This window comes from Trachypithecus francoisi, unplaced genomic scaffold (genome assembly GCF_009764315.1).
Source record: "Trachypithecus francoisi isolate TF-2019V2 unplaced genomic scaffold, Tfra_2.0 Lachesis_group11, whole genome shotgun sequence".
Taxonomy (NCBI): Eukaryota; Metazoa; Chordata; class Mammalia; order Primates; family Cercopithecidae; genus Trachypithecus; species Trachypithecus francoisi.
The window spans coordinates 48520249-48546733 of NW_022681456.1; the positions used below are offsets into that span (position 1 = coordinate 48520249).

Sequence of the window (26485 nt, forward strand, 5' to 3'; positions counted from 1 at the left end):
CTTTTGTGAAATATTGGTAAATAACCAATACCTCAGTTCCATTCCTTCAGTCTTCCTTCCCTGAGGCAGTGAGCCTCCCTAGTGACACAGCAATTAGGAGGTACACCTGGCATAGGAATCAGTTGCTGCCTATTAATAGTAATTTCTACTATTATTTGAATATTACCCTGGGACAGGCATTTTAGGTATGGACCCTGATTTCCCTCTGGGGTTTTACCACCTTACCAGGGCAGTGCCAGGATTCCAAGGACTATGCTGTTGCTCTGAAAACCCACAGACATCCAGATTCCACCTCAAAATCGTTTTAGTCTAAGAAGAGACTTTACTCTCTCCTCTTCTTCTCCTCCAAGGCCAACCCTTTCTTCTCAAATCTTATCTTTCTCTCTTTCCAGGATCCTTAGCATAATTTTCTCACTGAGCTTCAGATTTGGGATATAAAAACTAGGACAGAAATGGCTTACAAGAAAATCTTGATTTTTTCTTCTTGTCACAAATTTCCATGTAGGCAAAGGAAATGCAGAGTCTACTACTTATACAATGTTACAATGTAGAGGGTAGAGGATAGGAAAGGAAGGGGAAAAGTAGAGGGAGAAAAACAAACATTTCCTAAGTTTCTGCCTCATATAATTCAAATATTAATGGCATCTGAATGAGAAAGCCTAATAGATATCATTATAAGGATACACATGAACATAGGATCTGACAGATTAGGGCCTGGAACCAAGATACCACCATTCCTTCTAGACATTCCATGGAAGGGTACTGCTAATTTGGCCATTGTGACACTCTCTGAATTTACCAATATTTTTCTGATGAATCTATTTTTCCCTGAACCAAATTAATTCACAAAGTCAACTTATGGGCAAATATTGTCCGGAGCCGTGTAGCCCGGATATTGCTGTGGCCTCTGTTGCTTAAGCTCCACATTGCGGAGACAAGATGGCGCACTTCCTGGTTCTTCATCATCAAACCTTCCCGCGCGCGCGAACTTTTCCCGCCGCGGGTAAATTACCTCCCGCGCCCGGGAGAGACTAAGCCTACCGAGCATGCGCCCGGTGACGTCTTTCATTCCCCTCCTGCTCTAGCCCTTCCCCTTATTGTCAGCCTATATAAGGCGTTGCTTCACGCCATTAAGAGACTTGATCAGAGCACTGTCTTGTCTCCATTTCTTGTGTCTCTTGTCTCTTTCCATTCCCACCCCCTCCTCCAGGGTCTGCGTTGTTCATCCCGCGGGTCGGGACACGTGGCGCCCAACGCCGGGCTTGGATACGAGGGAATTGCGTGAGGAAGAGGGCGCATAGGACGGCCGGCAGCTAAAGTAAAGAGAAATCCCTTCAACCGCCGCGGGAGCCTGCTGCGTCGGAATTAAGGGTAAGTTCCGCGCCCGAAATGGGACAAGAATTAAGCCAGCATCAAATCTACGTAGGACAATTAAAAGAGGCTTTAAAGACACGGGGAGTAAAGGTTAAAAGTGGTGACTTATTTAAGTTTTTGATTTTGTGAAATATACTTGTCCTTGGTTTCCTCAGGAGGGGACCATTGATGTAAAAAGATGGCGTAGAGTAGGAGACGCCTTTCAAGATTATTATAATACCTTTGGCCCCGAAAAAATTCCTGTAACTGCCTTTTTTCTTACTGGAATTTAATCAAAGAGTTAATAGATAAAAAGGAGGCTGATCCGCAAGTAATGGCTGCGGTCGCCCAAACAGAGGAGATTTTAAAGGTCAGTTCTCAGACAGACCTCAGGAGCCCCCTACCAGATAAGGAAATGGACCTTATTTCTCTTGAGAGTGATGATGAGGGGGCCAAGGCTCCTTCTGTAAAAGATAAAGTGGTGCCAGACAATAAAAACCTAAAAAATACCCAATTCTGCAAACATCACAAAACAGTAAAAGTAATGATAATCCTGACCCATCAGAGGTAAATTGGGATGAGTTAGAAGATGAGGCAGCTAAATATCATAATCCTAACTGGCCTCCCTTTTTCTCGCGCCCACCTCCCTATAATGGGACACGTGGCGCTTCTGCGCCCAACGTAATGGCAGTAGTTAATCCAAAGAGGAACTCAAAGAAAAAATCGCTCAGCTAGAAGAACAAATTAAGCTAGAAGAGTTACATCAGTCATTATTACTAGGCTACAAAAATTAAAAACAGAAATGAGAGTGTAACCAATACAGAGAATATGGGAGGTTTCCCTCGCCCACCTCAGCGGCCCGGACAACATGTCCCAAAAGGAAGTTTTCTACTAGCCGAGATACGAGTCCTCCCCTAAAGATATCTTCCCAGTAACTGAAACAATAGATGGACAGGGCAGGCCTGGAGGCATCATAATGGATTTGATTTCACTGTCATAAAGAATTAAAAACTGCTGTTTCTCAATATGGAGCTACTGCTCCCTATACTCTTGCTATAGTAGAGTCTGTGGCCGATAACTGGCTTACTCCAACAGATTGGAACACACTAGTTAGAGCAGTTCTTTCAGGGGGAGATCATTTGATTTGGAAATCAGAGTTTTTTTGAAAATTGCAGAGACACAGCCAAAAGAAACCAACAGGCAGGAAACGGTTGGGACTTTGATATGTTAACTGGCTGGGTAATTATACCAACACTGATGCTCAAATGCAATACGACCTGGATTATTCTCACAAATCCAGGCGGCGGCTACAAAAGCCTGGAGAAACTCCCTGTTAAAGGCGACCCAGAGCTTCGCTCACTGGAGTCAAGCAGGACCTGATGAGCCGTTCGCAGATTTTGCCACATAGGCTCATGACAACCGCAGGAAGGATTTTTGGTAATGCCGAGGCGGGGTAGATTATGTTAAACAATTGGCTTATGAAAATGCCAATCCAGCTTGTCAGGCAGCAATCCGTCCTTATAGAAAGAAAACAGATTTGACTGGATATATCCGCCTCTGCTCAGACATTGGCCCTCCTATCAACAGGGTTTGGCAATGGCCGCAGCCTTTAGCGGACAACCGTAAAAGACTTCCTTGATAAAAAAAACAGGAGAAAGGAGGGTGTTTTAAATGTGGCAAAAGAGGACATTTTGCAAAAGATTGCCGCGGGGATTCAAATAAAAACTCTGAAGCAAAGGTTCCAGGCCTTTGCCAAGGTGTAAAAGAGGAAAACATTGGGCTAATGAATGTAAATCTAAAACTGACAATCAGGGAAATCCTTTACCCTCCCAACAGGGAAACGGATGAGGGGCCAGCCCCAGGCCCGAAACAAGCTTATGGGGCGGTCAGCTTTTGTTCCGGCCAGCAACAACAATCCATTTCAAAACTTAGTAGAGCAACCCCAGGAAGTGCAGGACTGGACCTCTGTGCCACCTCCCACACAGTATTAACGCCTGAGATGGGGCCCCAGCTTGGGCACTGGAATATATGGGCCTTTGCCTCCTAATACCTTTGGATTGATATTGGGAAGAAGTAGTGTCACTATGAAAGGTCTACAAGTTTTCCCAGGAGTAATCGATAACGACTATACTGGCGAAATTAAAATAATGGCCAGGCTGTTGACAATATTATTACTGTCCCTCAAGGGATAGAATAGCACAATTAGTCCTACTGCCTTAATTAAACCAATAAAGTCCAGCACTCTAACAGAGGAAAGGGAGTTTTTGGATCATCAAATATATATGGGTACAGCCAATCACTAATCAAAAGCCCTCCCTGACTTTGTGGCTAGATGGTAAGTTGTTCACAGGATTAATAGATACAGGGGCTGATGTAACCATCATCAGACAAGAGGACTGGCCCTCTCATGGCCTACCACAGAAACTTCACTAACTTAAGAGGATTGGACAAAGCAAGTAATCCCAAACAAAGCTCTAAACCTTACTTGGAAAGACAAAGAAAATAACTCAGGTCTCATTAAACCATTTGTTATCCCTCAACTGCCTGTTAATCTCTGGGGACCGGGACCTACTCTCCCAGATGAAAATTTTGATGTGCAGCCCCAATGATATAGTTGCTGCACAAATGTTAGCTCAGGGTATAGCCCCGAAAAGGACTAGGGAAAAAAGGAAAACGGTATTCGACAGCCTATTCCAGCCTTAGGACAATCTACACAAAAGGGTTTGGAAATTTTTAACTTCGGCCATTGACATGCCTGCACCCCAAAGTGCGCTGACCCCATAACATGGAAGTCAGATGAGCCTGTTTGGTTGATCAATGGCCTTAGTTAATGAAAAGCTAATTGCAGCCCAACAGTTAGTACAGGAACAGCTAAGGCAGGCACATTGCGGAGAGTAACTCTCCCTGGAATACACCCATATTTGTCATTAGGAAAAAGTCCGGTAAGTGGAGACTATTACAAGATTTAAGGGCAGTAAACGCTACTATGGTCCTCATGGGTGCCTTACAGCCCGGGCTACCTTCTCCGGTAGCGATCCCTCAAGGATTTTTAAAATTATCATAGACCTGAAAGATTGCTTTTTTACAATTCCCCTTCATCCCACTGATCAAAAACGATTCGCCTTTAGCTTGCCCTATAAATTTTAAAGAACCAATGAAGCGTACCAATGGAAAGTGTTGCCTCAAGGTATGGCCAACAGCCCCACCTTGTGTCAAAATATGTGGCTACAGCCATACACTTAGTTAGAGAGACATGGAAACAAATATACATTATACATTACATGGATGATATCCTCATAGCAGGAAAAATGGGAGAACAAGTTCTACAGTGTTTTGCTCAACTCAGACAAGACTAACTACTGCAGGGTTACAAATAGCTCCCGAAAAAATACAATTACAAGACCCTTACATATTTGGGTTTTCAAATAAATGGACCAAAGATTACTAATCAAAAGCAGTCATCCGTAAAGATAGGTTACATACCCTCAATGATTTCCAAAAACTCCTTGGAGACATTAATTGGCTCCGGCCATACTTAAAACTTACCACGGGAGAGTTAAAACCTTTATTCGACACCCTAAAAGGTGACCCCAACCCTAAGTCCTTTAGGTCGTTGTCAAAAGAGGCGCTTTTATCGCTCCATAAAGTAGAGGCGGCTATTGCTGAACAATTTGTCACCAGCATAGACTATTCACAGCCATTAACCTTTTTAATATTTCACACAACACTAACACCTACTGGTTTATTCTGGCAAGATAACCCTATTATGTGGGTCCACTTGCCTTCATCTCCCAAAAAGGTATTACTCCCCTATTATGATGCCATAGCAGACTTAATTATTCTAGGAAGAGACAATAGCAAAAAATACTTTGGAATTGAACCTTCTACGATCATACAACCTTATTCTAAGCCACAAATCCATTGGCTAATGCAAAACACTGAGACGTGCCGATTGCTTGCGCTTCTTACGCTGGTAACTTGGATAACCATTACCCACCAAATAAGCTTATCCAATTTTGTAAGCTGCATGCTTTTGTCTTCCCTCATATCACCAGTAAAACACCCTTAGACAATGCCTTATTAGTATTCACTGATGGGTCCTCCACAGGGACTGCTGCATATACCTTTGCAGACACCACTGTTAACTTCAAAACCAGTCATACTTCAGCTCAACTAGTGGAGTTGCAGGCCCTAATCGCAGTGCTGTCAGCCTTCCCTAATCAGGCCCTTAATATTTATACTGACAGTGCATATTTAGCTCACTCAATACCTTTACTTGAAACCGTAGCACAAATCAAACATGTGTCAGACACAGCCAAACTATTTTTACAATGCCAGCGAGTAATACATAACAGATCAACACCTTTTTTCATTGGACATATTAGAGCTCATTCAGGATTGCCAGGACCTCTATCCCAAGGCAACCAAATGGCTGACTTTGCAACCAAGACTGTAGCTACAACTATAGATACAAATTTGAATCAAGCACAGACCGCTCACGCTTTACACCACCTTAATGCTCAAACCCTAAGATTAATGTTTAAAATAACTAGGGAACAAGCTAGACAAATTGTTAAACAATGCCAGACATGTATAACTTATCTGCCAGTCCCTCACTTAGGAGTAAACCAAGAGGGCTAGTTCCCAATATGATCTGGCAAATGGATGTCACCCATTATTCAGAGTTTGGTAATTTAAAATACATCCATGTATGTATAGATACATTTAGTGGATTTATATTAGCCACCCTACAAACAGGTGAAGCTACCAAACATGTAATAGCCCATTTACTACACTGTTTTTCTGTAATTGGAAAACCTAAACAATTAAAAACAGATAATGGTCCTGGCTATACATCTAAAGGTTTCCAAGACTTTTGCCTAAAATTACAAATAAAACATACTACTGGTATCCCATATAATCCTCAAGGACAAGGAATCGTTGAAAGAGCTCACTTATCCTTAAAAACTACCATTGAAAATAAAGAAGGGGAATGGTACCCTACTAAGGGCACCCCTAGAAATATTCTTAATCACACACTCTTTATTTTGAATTTTTTAAATCTAGACGATTTAACAAAATCAGCAGCTGATCGATTTTGGCATTCTGACTCCAAAAAACAATTTGCCATGGTCAAATGGAGAGACCCATTAGACAACACATGGCATGGTCCTGACCCAGTGTTAATCTGGGGCAGAGGCTCAGTTTGTGTTTTTTCCCAAACTCATGATGCAGCCAGATGGCTACCAGAACGGCTGGTGAGACAGGTGCCTAACAATAGTCAATCCAGGGAGTAATTTTCTCCCTGAGAATATTCTTTTCTCTATTTGCAGAGATGAACCCCAATTACAAATTCCTCTGGATCCTAGTGCTGACTTACCAAGCATTCCAGGCATTCCAAGTTCATGCCGGCTTTGGCGATCCACGTGAAGCCATTACAATAATACAACAGCGACATGGTAAGCCTTGTGATTGCGCTGGGGGATATTTTGCCAGCCCACCTGAAACCTATATCACAACTGTATCCTGTTCCTCTCACACTGCATACCAGCCAATTAACTCCCTTAAGTGGCAGTGTGTATCAACCCCAACAATATCTAGTGGAGAAAATATTGGGCCCTGCCCTTGCACCTATTTTTGGGATTCTATACACAGCTCCTGTTACACCGCCTATCAAGAATGTACCTCTGGCGGTAAAACATATTATACTGCTATCCTAACTAGATCTAGAACCCCTACTTTAGGGGCCAGTAATGTCCCTTCAGTTCTAGGAAATACCAATAACCTTGTAGCAGCTGGCTGTACTGGTATTGTAGGGCAGCCTATATGCTGGAATACTCGCCCTCCTCTTCATATCTCTGATGGAGGAGGACCACAAGACAAGGCCCGAGAAATCATGGTACATAAAAACTTGAAGAATTACAAAAGTCCCTGTTCCCAGAACTCCACTACCACCCTTTGGCCTTGCCCAAAGCCCGTGGTAAAGAAAAATTGATGCACAGACTTTTGATCTCCTCACCGTTACACATAGTCTACTCAATAATTCCAACTCTGATCTAGCCAATGATTGCTGGCTATGTTTACCATCAGGAAATCCTGTTCCTCTTGCCATACCCAGTAATGACTCATATTCCACATCCAATCCTTCCTGCCCCATCATTCCCCCCCTTTTAGTGCAGCCCTTCGAGTTTGCTAACTCCTCTTGCATCTATTCCCCGTTTCGTAATGACTCATATGATATTGATGTAGGCATAGTTGAATTTACTAATTGCTCTATTGTCTCTAATGCTTCCCATTCCCTGTGTGCCCCAAATAGTTCAGTTTTTGTATGTGGCAATAATAAAGCATACACATACTTGCCCACAAACTGGACGGGACTTTGTGTCCTAGCCACCCTTCTGCCATATAGACATTATTCCTGGAGATGAACCTATACCTATTCCAGCCATAGATCACTTTTTAGGAAGACCCAAAAGAGCAATACAATTTATCCCTTTACTTGTAGGATTAGGCATAACTACTGCCGTAACGACTGGGGCTACTAGCCTAGGGGTTTCTGTTACTCAATACACCAAATTATCTCGCCAATTGATCTCAGATGTACAGGCCATTTCAAGTACTATACAAGATCTACAAGATCAGGTAGACTCTCTGGCAGAAGTAGTGCTTCAAAATAGAAGAGGCCTAGATTTACTAACTGCAGAACAGGGAGGTATCTGCTTAGCTCTACAGGAAAGGTGTTGTTTTTACGCCAACAAGTCCGGGATCGTCAGAGACAAAATCAAACGACTGCAAGAAGATTTGGAAAAACGACGGAAAGAAATGATTGAAAACCCATTTTGGACTGGTTTCCATGGACTCCTCCCCTATATTTTACCCTTGTTAGGCCCTTTGCTTTGTTTATTGCTGTTACTTTCTTTAGGACCTATAATCTTCAATAAGCTCATGACATTCATTAAGCAACAAATCGAGGCAATCCAAGCCAAACCCATACAGGTCCATTATCATCGCCTTGAACAAGAAGATCACGGTGGTCCATACTTACACTTGCTATAAACCACCTTCCTTGTGCGCTGAACTGGACAGCCAATGACGGGTAAGAGAGTGTCATCCCTCACTAACCTAAGACAGGAGGGCCGTCATAGCTACTGCCTAATCCCATGACGGGTACCAGTGAAGAGATGTGTCACTCCAACCTAAGACAGGCGCAGTTCCCGAGGGAATATCTTCTAGTCGTTTAATAATAATAAAAAGGGGGACCTGTCCGGAGCCGTGTAGCCCGGATATTGCTGTGGCCTCTGTTGCTTAAGCTCCACATTGCGGAGACAAGATGGCGCACTTCCTGGTTCTTCATCATCAAACCTTCCCGCGCGCGCGAACTTTTCCCGCCGGCGGGTAAATTACCTCCCACGCCCGGGAGAGACTAAGCCTACCGAGCATGCGCCCGGTGACGTCTTTCATTCCCCTCCTGCTCTGAGCCCTTCCTCTTACCTGGCAGCATATATAAGGCGTTACACCACGCCATTAAATGAGACTTGATCAGAATACTGTCTTGTCTCCATTTCTTGTGTCTCTTGTCTCTCTAATTCCCACCCCCTCCTCCAAGGTCTGTGTTAATGATCCCGCTGGTCGGGACAAATATATAGCCTAAAAGCTATTCCATGTCTTGGGAGCGGTGGTTCACGCCTGTAATCCCAGCACTTTGGGAGGCCGAGGCGGGCGGATCACAAGGTCAAGAGATCAAGACCATCCTGGCCAACATGGTGAAACCCTGTCTCTTCTAAAAATACAAAAAATTAGCCGGGCATGGTGGCAGGCACCTGTAATCCCAGCTACTTGGGAGGCTGAAGCAGGAGAATCGCTTGAACCCGGGAGGTGGAGGTGGCAGTGAGCTGAGATCACACCATTGCACTCCAGCCTGGGCAAAAAGAGCAAAACTCCGTCAAAAAAAAAAAAAAAAAAAAGCTATTCCATGTCTTAAAGGTGATTTTACATACTCCTACTCTGATCTAAGATGGCTCACACCTGTAATCCCAACAATTTTGGGAGGCCAAGGCAGGCAGATCACCTGAGGTCAGTAGTTGGAGACCAGCCTGGCCACCACGGTGAAACCCCGTCTCTACTAAAAACATAAAAATCAGCCTGGCGTGGTGGTGGGCACCGGTAATCCCAGCTACTAGGGAGGCTGAGGCATGAGAATCGCTTGAACCCAGGAGGCGAAGGTTTCAGTGAACAGAGATTGCGTCACTGCACTCCAGCCTGGGCCACAGAGCAGACTCCATCTCAAAAAAAAAAAAAAAGTTTCATACAATTTTTCCTACTGTTCCCAATCCCTTATTAGTATAAAATTAAGTGAGATATTGCATGTAGAAGTTAAAAATCTGAACATCTAAATAGATGTAAAGAGCACGTTTTTGTCTCTGAATTTTTTTTTTCTGTGAAACTAGGAAACATAACTTATGCCAAGAAGAAAATTTTGGTCTGATATTTTAAGGTATTAAATGTATAAAATAGGTGTAATTAAATAATTTTTCTCTCTGTGAGGGCCAAGTAAAAAGTAAATAAATAATAAAGTAAATCATTAGTACTTATATTTTGCCTAGTAAATATTCAGACTGCTTACTTTTAAAATTATTATGAATTCTAAATCTTGTTTTTCCTTTTTTCTTTTTTGTTTTTTTGAGATGAAGTTTCGCTCTGTCGCTAGGCTGGAGTGCAGTAGCACAATCTCGGCTTACTGCAACCTCCACCTTCCAGCTTCAAGCGATTCCCCTGCCTCAGATTCCCAAGTAGCTGGAATTACAGGTGTGAGCCACCATGCCCGCCTAATTTTTGTATTTTTAGTAGAGACAGGATTTTACCATGTGGGCCAGGCTGGTCTTGAACTCCTGACCTGAAGGAATCTGCCTGCCTTGGCCTCCCAAAGTGCTGGGATTGCAGCCGTGAGCCACGGCACCCAGCTGAATTCTAAATCTTATATATTAATATGTGCTGTGTAAAAGTTGCCGATACCAGCAGGAAATCACTTTTGTCAGACCCAGACAAAATAGAGCCAGGAAAGTCTAAAGGAGAGGAGGCTCATGCTACGTGTCTGAAATAAATACTGTTTCTAAGGACTTTCTGAAAACTCCCAGCTGGAAACTGACTTCAGTCATCTCCTGCTTTTATAATGTTTATGACTTGATATTCCTTAGGACTGCAGTAATTCCGATAAGATGTTCTTGGAAGAGCACTTGACCAGTCATGGCATCTCTACCAGTGAACTGGCAACAACTCTGGCTTTGAATCTTTAGAACCAATAAACTCTGTTTCTAAGCAGTTTATGTCAATCTCACCCTTTTTGCTACTAAATACTTCTCTCTACCCTCTCCTCACAGAATGAACTGGTAGTTTACCATTTCATGCAATCTGGACTATAAATCTTTATTTCTTATTCTTGAATAACTCAACATATTTAGAGATAATTTTCTTTTGTGCCTTTTTTTAGGTTGACAATAGCTATGAAGAAGACTAAAGTGGCCGTATATTTTTTAAAAAATTAAACAGTCTAATAAATATAAAAAATTATTTTATCTGGTTTAGATACAAGTATTTTTAGTTTTCAGGAAATAGTCCAAATGTATGTACAGAATTAAGTTTATTATTGCAGTTGCTTTTGTTATACTTTCTGCATGGGTTTAAATAGTACATCAGAAATTTAGTGAGTCTTTAGTTTCAGCAAAATAATGTGAGGTGAAGATAATTAAATTCACCCTATAATAGTTTTATAACTGAATTAAGATGGCATCATTGACAACTCTATTGGACCAAGGTGCTCATTAATTACTACCACTTCTTTCTCTCTTGCTCTTACCTAAATGTTCATTTGTTTTTTACTTTGCCTTGCTATTTCCCTAATTTCATTCATATTTGTGAAGGCAGGAAGCCTCAGCAATACCCATATATACTTTATGGTTGCATATTTCCAATGGTGTGTGTTTTCCTATTATTTGAGCATACAAAATATATATTAGTAGCATAGTCATCATCTCTATTTTTCTTTTGTTTTAGTATGCAGTATTGATAACATGGGTCTTTGGTGTTCAGGTTGTACTTTCAGCATTCATCTTCACAAAGAAAGAGGAGGTATGGAAAGTAAATCCTTATCAATATATCCTGTTATTTGAAGTTTAAAGGAAATTGGATACCTTAGAGTATTGAGACTATTGATCCTATATTAAAAGCCAAAGGTAAATTTATTTAGGGGAAAATAATATTCAATGAAAGTACTAGAGTATAGGAAGGGGCCAGGAGTCAGACAGAAAAGGGTAGATAGGGGAACTTGCCTTAAACTCCATTTACATATGATTAGAAAGTAGCTTTAAATATCAAACAGTATTGAGGAAGAGGAGGTGGTACTGAGATTTAGAAGTTCAAATTTTTACCCGTCTCCTCCTACCAACTCTGGCTACCACTACTGACCCAATCACGGTATTATATTTTTGCAAAGAAACAAATTTAGACTCTAACTAATTTGAAATTTAGCAATTTCACTTAAACAAGACATACTGAATAATTCCTGTATTTTCTGCAGGTAGAATGATGAGTGATTAAATTAATTAGAGCAAGATTTAGGTTTATCAAATTTAGTTCAAAACAGTATACAATAAGCCTGGAAAAACTTTTGGTCAACAAAACTTACCTGTTACAACCTACAGTTACTTTTCATCCTTTAAGAAATTTCAGTATTTCAGTTCAGTCAAGGTCTATCTTGTATCATGGGAGATTAATTGTCCTATAGTAAGATGAATATGTACTTGAAGTCATACAGATATGAATATGATTAGGGATCAACAACCTGCTTTACAGCTCTGAGCCTAGGTCCTTATCTGTAAAATATAATTAATACCTACCTACCTTACAGAGTTGTCATTAACTGACAGTGTGTCAAGTTTCAGTTGTAGAGTAGCTACTCAAGAGTTCTCTTCCCTCACCTTACTTAATCTTGAAGGATCTCTTGATTAATTTATATGGTTCCTAGATTTTCTTTATATCTATCTATACTCCTCTGTAATGGCCAAAGCTCAAAAAAAGATCTTTCCTGTATGACACCATTGCCCTCCAACTTCATTCTTTACTGGACAGCTCATCATCCAGTGCCTACTGTTAATGGCTTGGCATTTAGACCTAAAATTACTTTTCTCCACATCTAAAATGTGTGTGTGTGTGTGTGTGTGTGTGTGTGTTGGGAGTTTTAAAAGAATGTTGGCTGCAGCAGTTAAGTTTTAGAAAGCTGTTTTGCTGGCAAAACACCAAATCCCAATCTATCATCCTCAGATTTTTCAACCTCATGATAGAACATAAATATGACACAAAAGAGCTATCAACATGTAAATATAGTTTATCAGTCACCCATATTTGCTTCAATGTTATGCACAGACTCCGGTATCTCTCTCTATATTAGAAATAAGAACTGATTAATAACTACCATGTGCCAGAGACTGTGATAAACACTATAGCCATTGTATTATTAATCCTCATAGCAACTCCTAGAGATGCACCGTAAGTCCTACTTTATAGAAGAGAAAACTGAGGCTTTGAGATTAGAAATGCTTGTTAAAGTATTTCATGGCCAAATGACAGAGCCTAGACTCAAATACTCATTAGCTGACCCCAGAGCTAACATCTTTGTTTACATCAATTTGTGTTCTGCATTCAAACTGGATTAAGTTCTGAAGAGCCTCTAAATCTTTTATGTCATTTACAGTACCTAACTCAGTGTGGAAGATACACTAGGCCTTTAATAGATGCTTACCAAATGGAGTAAGCATAAAGGAATTTTATTTATACATTAGTCACATAGGTTACATATGAAAGTACTTATGTATGAAGTTGTCATTTATATGCACTCTGGATCTCCCAAATAATGTTTTAGAAACAAAACGAGGCCATAAGTTTCACCCCCCACACACTGCCAACAGCACTATATATTTTATTTATTCTTGGCCGGGCGCGGTGGCTCAAGCCTGTAATCCCAGCACTTTGGGAGGCCGAGACGGGCGGATCACGAGGTCAGGAGATCGAGACCATCCTGGCTAATATGGTGAAACCCCGTCTCTACTAAAAAATACAAAAAACTAGCCGGGCGACGAGGCGGGCGCCTGTAGTCCCAGCTACTCCGGAGGCTGAGACAGGAGAATGGCGTGAACCGGGAGGCGGAGCTTGCAGTGAGCTGAGATCTGGCCACTGCACTCCAGCCTGGGCGGCAGAGCCAGACTCCGTCTCAAAAAAAAAAAAAAAAAACGAGGCCATAAGTTTCACCCCCCACACACTGCCAACAGCACTATATATTTTATTTATTCTTGGCCGGGCGCGGTGGCTCAAGCCTGTAATCCCAGCACTTTGGGAGGCCGAGACGGGCGGATCACGAGGTCAGGAGATCGAGACCATCCTGGCTAATATGGTGAAACCCCGTCTCTACTAAAAAATACAAAAAACTAGCCGGGCGACGAGGCGGGCGCCTGTAGTCCCAGCTACTCGGAGGCTGAGACAGGAGAATGGCGTGAACCCGGGAGGCGGAGCTTGCAGTGAGCTGAGATCTGGCCACTGCACTCCAGCCTGGGCGGCAGAGCCAGACTCCGTCTCAAAAAAAAAAAAAAAAACGAGGCCATAAGTTTCACCCCCCACACACTGCCAACAGCACTATATATTTTATTTATTCTAAATAAAAATGAACAGAGTATAAAATAGATTTAAATTCTCCTTTTCATTATTCTAGTCTTCTTAAATGTATTAAAATGCAGATATATAAGTAAGTAAGATTTTAGTTTACATGCCTTTTATAATTATTGTGATATTCCCACCAGTTACTTAGTTTTTATTGTCAAAGACAGCATAATTCAGTAAAAATCATTAGACTAGTACTCAAATGATCATATTTAAAGTCTCAGCTCCTTGTAAACAAAAGTAAATAATTAAATTCCCTGAGTGTCTGTATTCCCATTCATAAAATGGTAATAATATCTTTTCTTCCTACCTTTTGGTATTATTGAGGACCAAATTAGTAATTTGTTATAAAAAATTATATAAATTTGTAAATGCTTAAGTTACTACAATAATCATTCTACCTTTGCATTACCTTGATTTTGAAATTGCAGAGTTTTGTTTATCCCCATCCAAATCTGATCATTTTTGTGTTAGTATTGTAGGAGAGGCCGGCGCGGTGGCTCAAGCCTGTAATCCCAGCACTTTGGGAGGCCGAGACGGGCGGATCACGAGGTCAGGAGATCGAGACCATCTGGCTAATATGGTGAAACCCCGTCTCTACTAAAAAATACAAAAAACTAGCCGGGCGACGAGGCGGGCGCCTGTAGTCCCAGCTACTCCGGAGGCTGAGACAGGAGAATGGCGTGAACCGGGAGGCGGAGCTTGCAGTGAGCTGAGATCTGGCCACTGCACTCCAGCCTGGGCGGCAGAGCCAGACTCCGTCTCAAAAAAAAAAAAAAAAAACGAGGCCATAAGTTTCACCCCCCACACACTGCCAACAGCACTATATATTTTATTTATTCTAAATAAAAATGAACAGAGTATAAAATAGATTTAAATTCTCCTTTTCATTATTCTAGTCTTCTTAAATGTATTAAAATGCAGATATATAAGTAAGTAAGATTTTAGTTTACATGCCTTTTATAATTATTGTGATATTCCCACCAGTTACTTAGTTTTTATTGTCAAAGACAGCATAATTCAGTAAAAATCATTAGACTAGTACTCAAATGATCATATTTAAAGTCTCAGCTCCTTGTAAACAAAAGTAAATAATTAAATTCCCTGAGTGTCTGTATTCCATTCATAAAATGGTAATAATATCTTTTCTTCCTACCTTTTGGTATTATTGAGGACCAAATTAGTAATTTGTTATAAAAAATTATATAAATTTGTAAATGCTTAAGTTACTACAATAATCATTCTACCTTTGCATTACCTTGATTTTGAAATTGCAGAGTTTTGTTTATCCCCATCCAAATCTGATCATTTTTGTGTTAGTATTGTAGGAGAGGCCGGGCGCGGTGGCTCAAGCCTGTAATCCCAGCACTTTGGGAGGCCGAGACGGGCGGATCACGAGGTCAGGAGATCGAGACCATCCTGGCTAATACGGCGAAACCCCGTCTCTACTAAAAAATACAAAAAACTAGCCGGGCGACGAGGCGGGCGCCTGTAGTCCCAGCTACTCGGAGGCTGAGACAGGAGAATGGCGTGAACCGGGAGGCGGAGCTTGCAGTGAGCTGAGATCTGGCCACTGCACTCCAGCCTGGGCGGCAGAGCCAGACTCCGTCTCAAAAAAAAAAAAAAAAAAACGAGGCCATAAGTTTCACCCCCCACACACTGCCAACAGCACTATATATTTTATTTATTCTAAATAAAAATGAACAGAGTATAAAATAGATTTAAATTCTCCTTTTCATTATTCTAGTCTTCTTAAATGTATTAAAATGCAGATATATAAGTAAGTAAGATTTTAGTTTACATGCCTTTTATAATTATTGTGATATTCCCACCAGTTACTTAGTTTTTATTGTCAAAGACAGCATAATTCAGTAAAAATCATTAGACTAGTACTCAAATGATCATATTTAAAGTCTCAGCTCCTTGTAAACAAAAGTAAATAATTAAATTCCCTGAGTGTCTGTATTCCATTCATAAAATGGTAATAATATCTTTTCTTCCTACCTTTTGGTATTATTGAGGACCAAATTAGTAATTGTTATAAAAAATTATATAAATTTGTAAATGCTTAAGTTACTACAATAATCATTCTACCTTTGCATTACCTTGATTTTGAAATTGCAGAGTTTTGTTTATCCCCATCCAAATCTGATCATTTTTGTGTTAGTATTGTAGGAGAGGCCGGGCGCGGTGGCTCAAGCCTGTAATCCCAGCACTTTGGAGGCCGAGACGGGCGGATCACGAGGTCAGGAGATCGAGACCATCCTGGCTAATACGGCGAAACCCCGTCTCTACTAAAAAATACAAAAAACTAGCGGGCGACGAGGCGGGCGCCTGTAGTCCAGCTACTCGGGAGGCTGAGACAGGAGAATGGCGTGAACGCGGGAGGCGGAGCTTGCAGTGAGCTGAGAGCCGGCCACTGCACTCCAGCCTGGGCGGCAGAGCAATACTCCGTCTCAAAAAAAAAAAAAAAAAAAAAAGTATTGTAGGAGAGAAAAAGTTATACTTCATCCATCACAAGGTTCTTGGCTGAGATCCCTATAACAAAAGACAAACTAACAAACGAAAAGCATAACAAATTTACTTAACCAAAAAATAAAGACTCAGAGATCCAAGGAAATCTATTTTTGTGGATAGTCATGTGAAAGTGTGATTGGAGGACAAAAGCATATAATCTAATGGTAATAAACTGGGAGAAATTTAGCAAGGTCTGTCTGTTCAGATGCTTCTTGGCTTCTGCGTATAGGATAGAACCACTCTGGAATGAGGATCTTATGCTATACCTTCAGGGAAAATGGGTCGGAGAATTCCTTTTTTTTGTTTTTTTGTTTTTTTTTTTTGAGATGGAGACTCACTCTGTCACCCATGCTGGAGTGCAGTGGTGCATCTCAGCTCACTGCAACCTCTGCCTCCCGGGTGCAAGCGATTCTCCTGCCTCAGTCTCCCAAGTAGCTGGGACTACAGGCATGCACCACCACGCCCAACTAGTTTTTGTATTTTTAGTAGAGGCGGGGTTTCATCATGTTTGCAAGGATTGTCTCGATCTCTTGACCTCATGATCCACCTGCCTACCTGCCTCGGCCTCCCAAAGTGCTGGGATTACAGGCGTGAGCCACCACGCCCGGCCAGTGAGAATTCTTTTATGACCTGCCTCATGGAAGAAAGGCAGGAGAAGGTCAGAAAGTGACCTTCCTGCTTCTGCAGTTTTCTCAATTTCCTTGAGCTTAAAATACTCAGCATACAAAGGTGCTATATTCTGGAGTGTTGTATTCTGAGGCCTGATAGTATTACAAAAGGATAATATTTAAAACTTAAAAATCATAATTTTTGTGGAAATATGCAGTAGATTTCAGAAGTCAATCATTTTATTTGACATCTTAATTAATGAGAGAATCAGTACGATATAAAAATTAATTCAAAGGAGAATCCAAAGAGGACATTTACATAGGCCATCACTTAATAGATGCAAAACAGGTTTGGAAAGAGAAGAAATTAAATATACCTTCACCGAGAAAAATATACTTTTGTCTGATCAAGTATAATTTGCATAACCACAGTTTTCTACAACTTCTAAAGTTGTAAAATAAATTATAAATCATGAAAAGTACAGTACAAACCCCCACAGAATCAAGGAATGTTGAAGTTTGCCAGAAAAAGCCTAGTGTCCGTTGAAAAGACACTCAACAAACTTTTTTGGCTTATTTAAAAGACTTTTGCAGTGTTTTTCCTGAGAGTATGAGAAGAAATTTCCCTTAGATATGCATGAGAATAGCACATTACTTCTTCCTTAATTGTAAAATGAGCCTAATATATTCTTCCTGTAGATTACGAATTGAAAAGCCATATGCTTTGATACCCACTGAAATTGTTAAAAAGTTATTTTAAAAAGAAATAAACAGAAAACAGAAAAGTAATATTGAATATTCTCTCATGATGGTACTCTTGAGGAACCATCAATTTCTATGAAATTTTTATGGATACATTTCTACGAAATTTTCATTTGTAATACAATTTTCTACAGGTTCAGCAACTATGGCATGACAAAATTGATTTTGTCATTTCTGAGTATGGATCTAAAGATAAGCCTGAAGATATAAACAAGTGGACTATTCTGAATGCTTTTCAGAAAACAGTAAGATGAAATTAACTTAAAAATTAGATGTCAGTGTTGATCACTGTGGGGCAGAAGAGAGAATAGGTCAGGGCAGGGGATGGGGCAGAGGAATGAGAGTTTGTTGTATTTCTTTCAAACAAACTGGGCAAAAAGAGCATTCTCCCCACTTACAAATCTTGAGTTATATCTGCCTTTTGTAACTCCTGTGTTAATTGATGTGCATTTTAACTTGGTTTCACCTGGAAAAGTGCTGCTGGTCTTTTGCCAAGTGGGGTAGTCTATCCTGCTGCACCTGATGGGAGACAAGTCTAAGCAGTAGTCTCTGCTGGCAGCATGGTGGTTACCATTTGAGTCTGAATACCAGGATGGCTGTGAAGTAGCTTTGTAGTTCTGGACAAGTAACCCTCTTAAACTCATAGTTCCACATTCGTAAAATGAGCATACTAACCCCTACCTCTGGTTGGCAGGAATAAATGCAGTAACATATATGATATATAGAAAGGCTTGGATCCATGGCATAAATGCAACTAATACTTTTTAGCGAATTTTTTAAGATTATTATTTCACAGTGCAGGTTTTTTCTGAACAGGTGCAGTGGAAGGGTAAGAGAAGGGTATTGTCGACCAAATGGTTTACAGAAATAGATCAGCACCTAGAATATAATAAGTGCCCAATTAAAAAAATAGCAAACATTTACATAGTCCCAGACTTGTTTGTAAGTGCTTTGCATGTATTAGCTAATTCAATCCTCCCAACCCTATAACATAGGAACTGTTATCCTCATTTTATAGATGAAAAACTGAGAAATTTAGCAATTTAATGAGGATTGCACATCTAATAAGTGGCAGAGCCAAGATTCAAACCCACACAATCTGACACTAGATTCTATACTCTTTACTGATATATTATATGCCTCACATAAAAAATAGTTATTTTTAGTACATATGATAATGGAAATAAATTTTAAGATAATCAAAATGTAATTACAAATACTTTTACTCATCGTCGTCTTCTCTTATGTATATGATCCGTACATGTGTTGTATTTTCAGACTTCATTACAACTTACAGTAGAGGAGTGAACCTTTCTATGGTCAGAAAATGATGAGGAAACAATTCTGTATATCATATCACTACTATTAGTGAAATTCCAGCTGTCAGTTCCTAGCCATTAATATAACTGAGATAATATACGTAGATTTGTTTGTTTAAGCTAACTTTCAGTAACCTAACTCTCAATCACTATTTTAGTTATCAGCATTTACTAGAATTGTGCAAAGATTGTTGGTATATATTGTAAACATAAGCAGTACTAATGTTATCATTTTCCATAAAAGTTTAGAAAACAATTACTTCACCTTTCTCTTATTTCCTAAGTGACAAATATATAAACTGATTCTTTCATATCCTCCTAACTCTACTTGATAGGATTCCAGAATCAGTACTGCGAATGAGACATTTCTTAAAAGTTGGATCATTTTATGACTATTTTTACTATCCTCTTTTGGTTCTTTATGGTAATTTTCACACAATACAAAATTGAAAGTTAACATCTCACATTAATCCTAGAAAAGTAGATATTACCCTGAATCTCTTTTTAGGTATACCAAACATGTATGACTGCATATGCTTTAAATACAAAGAGAACTGCTATAGTTAGGAGCAGGATATGGCTCAGGTGATTGTTTTATATTATGGCCCTAAGCATCATTTATATGTAAGCATATCAAGTATATCTTCTATCCTGGATAAAATTCAGATGTAATAATTCTATCCAATCACAAGTCACTAATGTAAGCACAAATCTTTAGCTATGGTTAACAACAATAATAGCGGAAACAAAGTAATGAATTAAATAAACACAAATATACTTATTTATTTAATTCATTACATATTCATGAGGAAAAATTAATGAGTTATCTTCATCACAAAAATCACTTCAATATTAACCTCATATAATTAACTGCATTTTGAACATTTTATGGTAAAATTCATACAAGCTTTTTCCTAGTTACAGTGTTGTGGCCAACATAATTACACAGACTGGATAAAGAATAAGAACAAAGAAAATTCAGGACAGGTGCCATGTTCTTGCACAAAGTCTACTTTAAGAAAATGGTTTTGTGATGAGCCATTGAATGCAACTTACCTCGAGGTAAAGATAAATCTAGTCTTCTCCAAGTATGTATAGTATTTTGTTTGTTTATTTTGCAAGTCAATTTAGAATTCTGAGCAAATTTTGATATAAAAGTAATGTTGTTGATGGTGGCTACATTCCTAATCTACTTCCCTAAGTTGAACACGTAGTTAGGTAAATTGTAATGTTATTTCCAGTGTATAATACATAAAGTAAATAAACTTCCTGGAAGTATATGATTTATGTATTCTTGGAACTTGAGATATCATCAGTCTTTCTCCCCAGCCTTCCTTGAGAAGTCCTTCAGAAAGAGGAGGCACTTTTGTCAAAGCCTTGGTGCATAAGATTGGAAAGGGAGCTATAACACCAGGAGTGAAAGGATAGGCAAAAACTAAAGGGAGTGGACCCCATCAATGATGGGTTCAAGTAAGTGTGGCAGAAGCAAGAGTAAAGGGTTCTCTGGAGCAACTGTGATTTACAGGTGTGGGACATTGATAACTAGATGTTTCTATCCCAAGAACTGCTAATACTTTGTAAAGTTTACATATTAAGCTTATTCTAATCTTAAGATATATTGTTTCAATTGCATAATTAATTCATAAATAAATGGAACATTACATTGTTTTTAAAAAAGCGTCTACTCTTTGGGAAATAACCATTTTAGGTGGTGGTATATATAGTAGTTGCCCCATCTACAGTTTCACATTCTGAGAGTTCAACCATTGAAAATATTAAGTGGAAAATTCCAGAAATAAACAATCATAAGTTTTAAATTGCACACTCTTCTGCGTAGTATGATGAAATCTTGTGTTTTCCTGCCCTGTCCCTCCTGGGACATGAGTCATCCCTTTGTCCAGTATATTCACACTGCAGATGCTACCCATCCTTAGTCACTTAGTAGTCATCTTCATTATCAGAACGACGGTTGAGGTATCACAGTGCCTGTGTTCAAGAACCCTTAATTTACTTAATGATGACCCCAAAGTGTAAGAATAGTAATGCTGGCATATTATTATAATTGTTCTATTTTATTATTAGTTATTGTTGTTAATCTCTTGTGCCTAATTTATAAATTAAACTCTATTATATATATGTTTCTATAGAAAAAAACAATATATTTAGGGTTTAATACTGTCTGTGGTTTCAGGCCTCCACTGGGAGAATTTCTGGTGGGTAAATTACTGTATTCTGATGAATTACAATAGTCTGCAGAAGAGAAAATCTCTTTCCAAAATGCAATAAAGTTCTGATTTTAATTACATGATAACATCTTAGCACCTTTAAAATTAGCAACTGAGATGTCCTGCTGCCATACAAAGCTTTCTGGACTAAAAAGTCCAGTCTCCAGTTAGATATTGACTTACTATTTACACTGTGGTAAATTACTAATCTCTGTTTACCTTTTATTTTTGTAAAGATTTACGTATAAGATCATTTCCATCTCCATGTCAATGTGAATAACTTCTTTTCCTTAGGGTTGTGAAAATAAAATCAGTACATGGTATAATGTTAATGTGTTAACCTTAATTGGAATTAACTTTGGACTTTTAACTCTAGAGGTAAGATTTTGTTCATATGTTAAAAAATGAAAAAGATTAAGTATAAACTATACAGAATAAACTGCAGAGCAATCAGGTGGAGACCTAATCAGATAAGTTCATATAATAGAGCCAGGACTTTGAGGCTCTTTACATCCAAGAGTTGTGTAGGTGATCCCTTCATCAGCCACGTGGGGGAGCCTATTAATAAGTGGTCATCCTGGAGGTAGTGATTTTATTACTTTGAGATATCTAGTATCTATTTATATTTTTATCTTTCTTTGTGTATATATATATATACACACACATATAGATCTATAGATGTATAGATATCTTTACATGTATATATATGTTCATATATTGACAAGAAGAGCATCATGTTGGGCAGTCTGCAAGTTGGCAGACTTCTGAAATCTAGGCAGATGTTTGACTTTAGTAAGATCCACTATTCACTCATATATTCATTAATTCAATGTATTTGGAGAGAGGGGCGCATTTACTGTGTGTCATGTACTGTACTAGATGTCGAATATACAATGAGACACAAAATAGACAAATTCCATGACCTAAAGGGGTCAACTGCAGAATTAGGTTTCAGAAACAATACACTATTCTGCAGTCTCAGTGAAGACTATTAAGAATAAGTGCAGCCAGCTGGGCATGGTGGCTCACGCCTGTAATCCCAGCACTTTGGGAGGCCGAGGTGGGCGGATCACGAGGTCAGGAGATTGAGACCATCCTGGCTAACACAGTGAAACCCCCTCTCTACTAAAAATACAAAAAATTAGCCGGGCATGATGGTGGGTGCCTGTAGTCCCAGCTACTCGAGAGGCTGAGGCAGGAGAATGGTGTGAACCCGGGAGGCGGAGCTTGCAGTGAGCCGAAATCCAGCCACTGCACTCCAGCCTGGGAGACAGCGAGACTTCGTCTCAAAAAAAAAAAAAAAAAAGAATAAGTGCAGCCTATGGATTCAAAGAAATTGTGAGAGTAAATAGAGTTTTATTGTAGGGACTATGCCACTAAAACAAATACATAATGCATTTTTTGAAAGATAGGATAAGGATTCTGCATTTGACTTTGCATTGATCTATGAAACCCCCAATCTAAGTTTTCATCTCTTCAATTGGTAACAGTTTTACTCTCAAAATGGTAGTAAACCAAGACATTCTTTTTTTTTTTAAGACATTCTTTATACACATTAATATCATTGTTTTTAAATGTTTATTCTCTATCGCGTTCATGCTGGAATATTTTAAGAAAAAATGGAGAGGAGGCCGGGCGCGGTGGCTCAAGCCTGTAATCCCAGCACTTTGGGAGGCCGAAGCGGGCGGATCACGAGGTCAGGAGATCGAGACCATCCTGGCTAACATGGTGAAACCCCGTCTCTACTAAAAAATACAAAAAACTAGCCGGGCGAGGTGGCGGGCGCCTGTAGTCCCAGCTACTCGGGAGGCTGAGGCAGGAGAATGGCGTGAACCCGGGAGGCAGAGCTTGCAGTGAGCTGAGATCCGGCCACTGCACTCCAGCCCGGGCGACAGAGCGAGACTCCGTCTCAAAAAAAAAAAAAAAGAAAAAGAAAAAATGGAGAGGATAATATCCCCACCGCATTTTATCTTCTACCCTTTACAAACCACCTTTCATTGTCTATAACAAAAAGAAGCAGTTTTGTACATTTAATGACATAGTTAGAAAGGTATCGAACAACAACAAGAAAATCATCAGCAGTTTGTCAAGGCATCTAGCTCAGTGATAGCTAATGTAATTAAAACCTAAAGGTGTTTCCTTATTCTCCTCTATACATGAACTTGGTAACAGGTGGGTTATTCTTGAAGACTCGTTTTGCAGACTTCCTATTCACAACTGTATGTACCTTATTCTGGAATTTTCTCACTGGTTTTGATCCCTTTTCCCTTTACAATATGCATTTTGGTGACTATATAGTGTTAACTTTATAAATTACTCTTATCATTGATTAAATTTTGATCTCTTCTTGTTCCCTTTTCTTCCAGGTTTTCCAAGTCTCATTAACAGTTTGTTTCTTCAGACACATCAAGAATATAATCCATGCAGAAACGTGACCTTTGGATTTCAATTTGTTCAGAAGAAACAACCAGTTAATTCTTAAAATAATCACATTATATTATTTTATTCCAAAAATGTTTTGAATTTTATTAAATAACAATCTATTCAAATTATTGATTATATAATACCGAATTACTGATTATAATAAAACATTCATGAAATTATATTAATTTTGTTTTTCAAAATATTAAATTCTACAGTTCAGAAGTTCACCTGAATTTAAATGGTATAATCATGCATACCAAATTCAAAAGTATCGCCATATGTTTTGAGTTTCTTTTGTGGAGAAAATACCTATATGATGTTCAGAAAATACTAATTAAGTAATCAGTCATATCATGTACCTTTTATTTGCAGATCTCAAGAAAACCATACTGATTTTATAGGACATTTAAAAGAAAAATCTTTTATGACACTAACATCTGTACTAAATCTCCATGACACTGACATCTGTACTAAATCATTTATCTGTCTTTCCTGATAATGTTTGCAACTGGATAATAAACCTAAAATTAGAGGCTTGGTTATACTTTTATGGCAATAACACAATATTAAAATAACAGTGCAGTTTTAACTGTAGTAAAAATAATCCATTCTAAATACTGAAATCCCATACTCTTTACTAGCTCATTTTTCTTCTCTTTTTCCTGAAATTTTATTCAATGCATGTGTATACAACTCTCTGAAGGATATAAAAATAACCTATCTGTCCTATTTTCCTAGCAATGATCCTGTGAGAAAAATAAATTCTTTGAAAAGTAAAAAGTGCTATACAGATGTGAGATACTATTATTGTTGTCCTTAATAGCAAAAGACTGTCTTGACCTTGAGGACATGAAGAAAAGATAGATTAACTGAAGATCCTGCATTGCTCCAACTCCTACAGAAAACTCACTCTCATTTACAAATTCAATCGTATATCTTTTCATCCATCTATTTAGAACAGCGAAGATTTCAGAGACTTGTGGAGTTTTTAATGTCGGCGCAAAAGAAAATACAATAACCATTTACCTCAATCTAACCTTCTTTAGGTTCAGATATGTCAAGTAGATACACCTTCTGTTCTTTGGGAAATATTCTGTTGAGGCTTAAAACTCATCTTCAAAGTTCTGTTTTTCTCTAAAGTATGTCACAAGAACACACTGACAGCAAAAAGCTCTCTCTTAGGAATTGAAAACCAAACTATTGTTAATCAAATAAATATTATAGATCATTTGATTTTACATCAAAAAGTCTCTATATAATAGACTGCCTATTTATAGTTAATACAGTTAATTCAAAAATTGTATGTACCACTGACTGAATCAATCACCTTTATGATTCTAGGGAATATTGTTTTGAAGGAAGCTGTTTTATACCTTGAATATAATAACTACTTATTTGGCAAAATAAAATAGAGTAGATCGGAATCATGCTTCTCTTCTTAATCTTGTTTTTTTTGAAATCTGAGATAGAACATTTGGAAAGGCCTAAAAATTCATCTGGATCAGAAGTGAAACAGTGAATTAGAACCTAGGATAACATCTAATTCTGACTTTCCCTTCAAATGGTTATATCACTTACACAAACACATTTAACTTGCTTCAGGCTCCCCATCTTAATTATGCTTCAAAAATCAGGATTATTTTGAGATGGTATTATATAAGTAGAATATTTTAAAATTCTTCTAGATAAGGATGTATGCATTCAGTCAACAAGCATTTATGGAGAACATACAATATATTCACCAGTGACATTGCTAATTATTGGTATATGAAGATGAAAAGATATACAGGGCTGACTTTAGGGGCATGCAACCTGCATTTAGCAGAGGCCCATGTAAGTAGCTTTGTAAGTAGCTGGCCCTGTCCCTGTTGTTAAACTTGGAGTCCAGTCATGCAGCCAGACATGAAAACAAAGAAAACAAATACATTTTATATATGTAATAAGTTTTATAGACACCGAGAGAGAGAGAATGCCAGTTTGCCTTAGAGGTTCAGAGAGCACTTCTGAAAGAAAAGTCATTAATTCAGCAGTTACTTATTGAGCAACTACTATATGTCCAGCACTGCACCGAGTGGTAGGGAAAAGGCAGTGAATCAAATAAAACAAAACAACAATACAAAAACACATTGCCTTCATGAAGATTACCTTCAAGTCAGGGAAACCAAACAACAGAATATAAAGTAGATATCATGTCATGGCAGGAAGTGCTATAGAGAAAAAATCAGGAAGTAGAATAAGCAGGAGATGGAGGGTTGTGGGGATTGCAGTTCTAAATAAGGATATACCAAAAAAAAAAAAAAAAAAAAGCCTCACTGAGAAAATGACTTTTGAGTAAAGTACTGATAGAGACAAGAAAATAAGGGGCAAGTGCGCTGTGAGCATGTTGAGTTCAAAGAAAGGCAAAAAAGCAGTGTGCCTAGTAATGAGGCTGGGGAGGAATGGAGAAAGGTTCAGAGGAGTAAAAGGTCTTGACGGAATTTGACAGCCACTCTCAGGACTTTCATTTCTACTCAAGTAAGATGTAAAGCAATTGGCAGATTTTTCATAAGTGACATGGTCAGATTTGTATTTT

The 26485-nt window shown here is 38.9% G+C and overlaps 1 protein-coding gene across 1 annotated transcript in view; it reads left to right on the forward strand.

The window, feature by feature from the left end:
• The window catches only part of TSPAN19 (tetraspanin 19), a 28065-nt gene extending 3550 nt beyond the window's left edge, over window positions 1-24515 (forward strand). Inside the window, 5 exon segments of the mRNA XM_033221140.1 lie at window positions 11404-11478; window positions 18080-18190; window positions 20183-20326; window positions 21784-21867; window positions 23856-24515. Of these exon segments, the coding sequence (XP_033077031.1) occupies window positions 11404-11478; window positions 18080-18190; window positions 20183-20326; window positions 21784-21867; window positions 23856-23924 (483 nt within the window). The 3' untranslated portion in view covers window positions 23925-24515.
• The last annotated feature ends 1970 nt before the right edge of the window (window positions 24516-26485 follow it).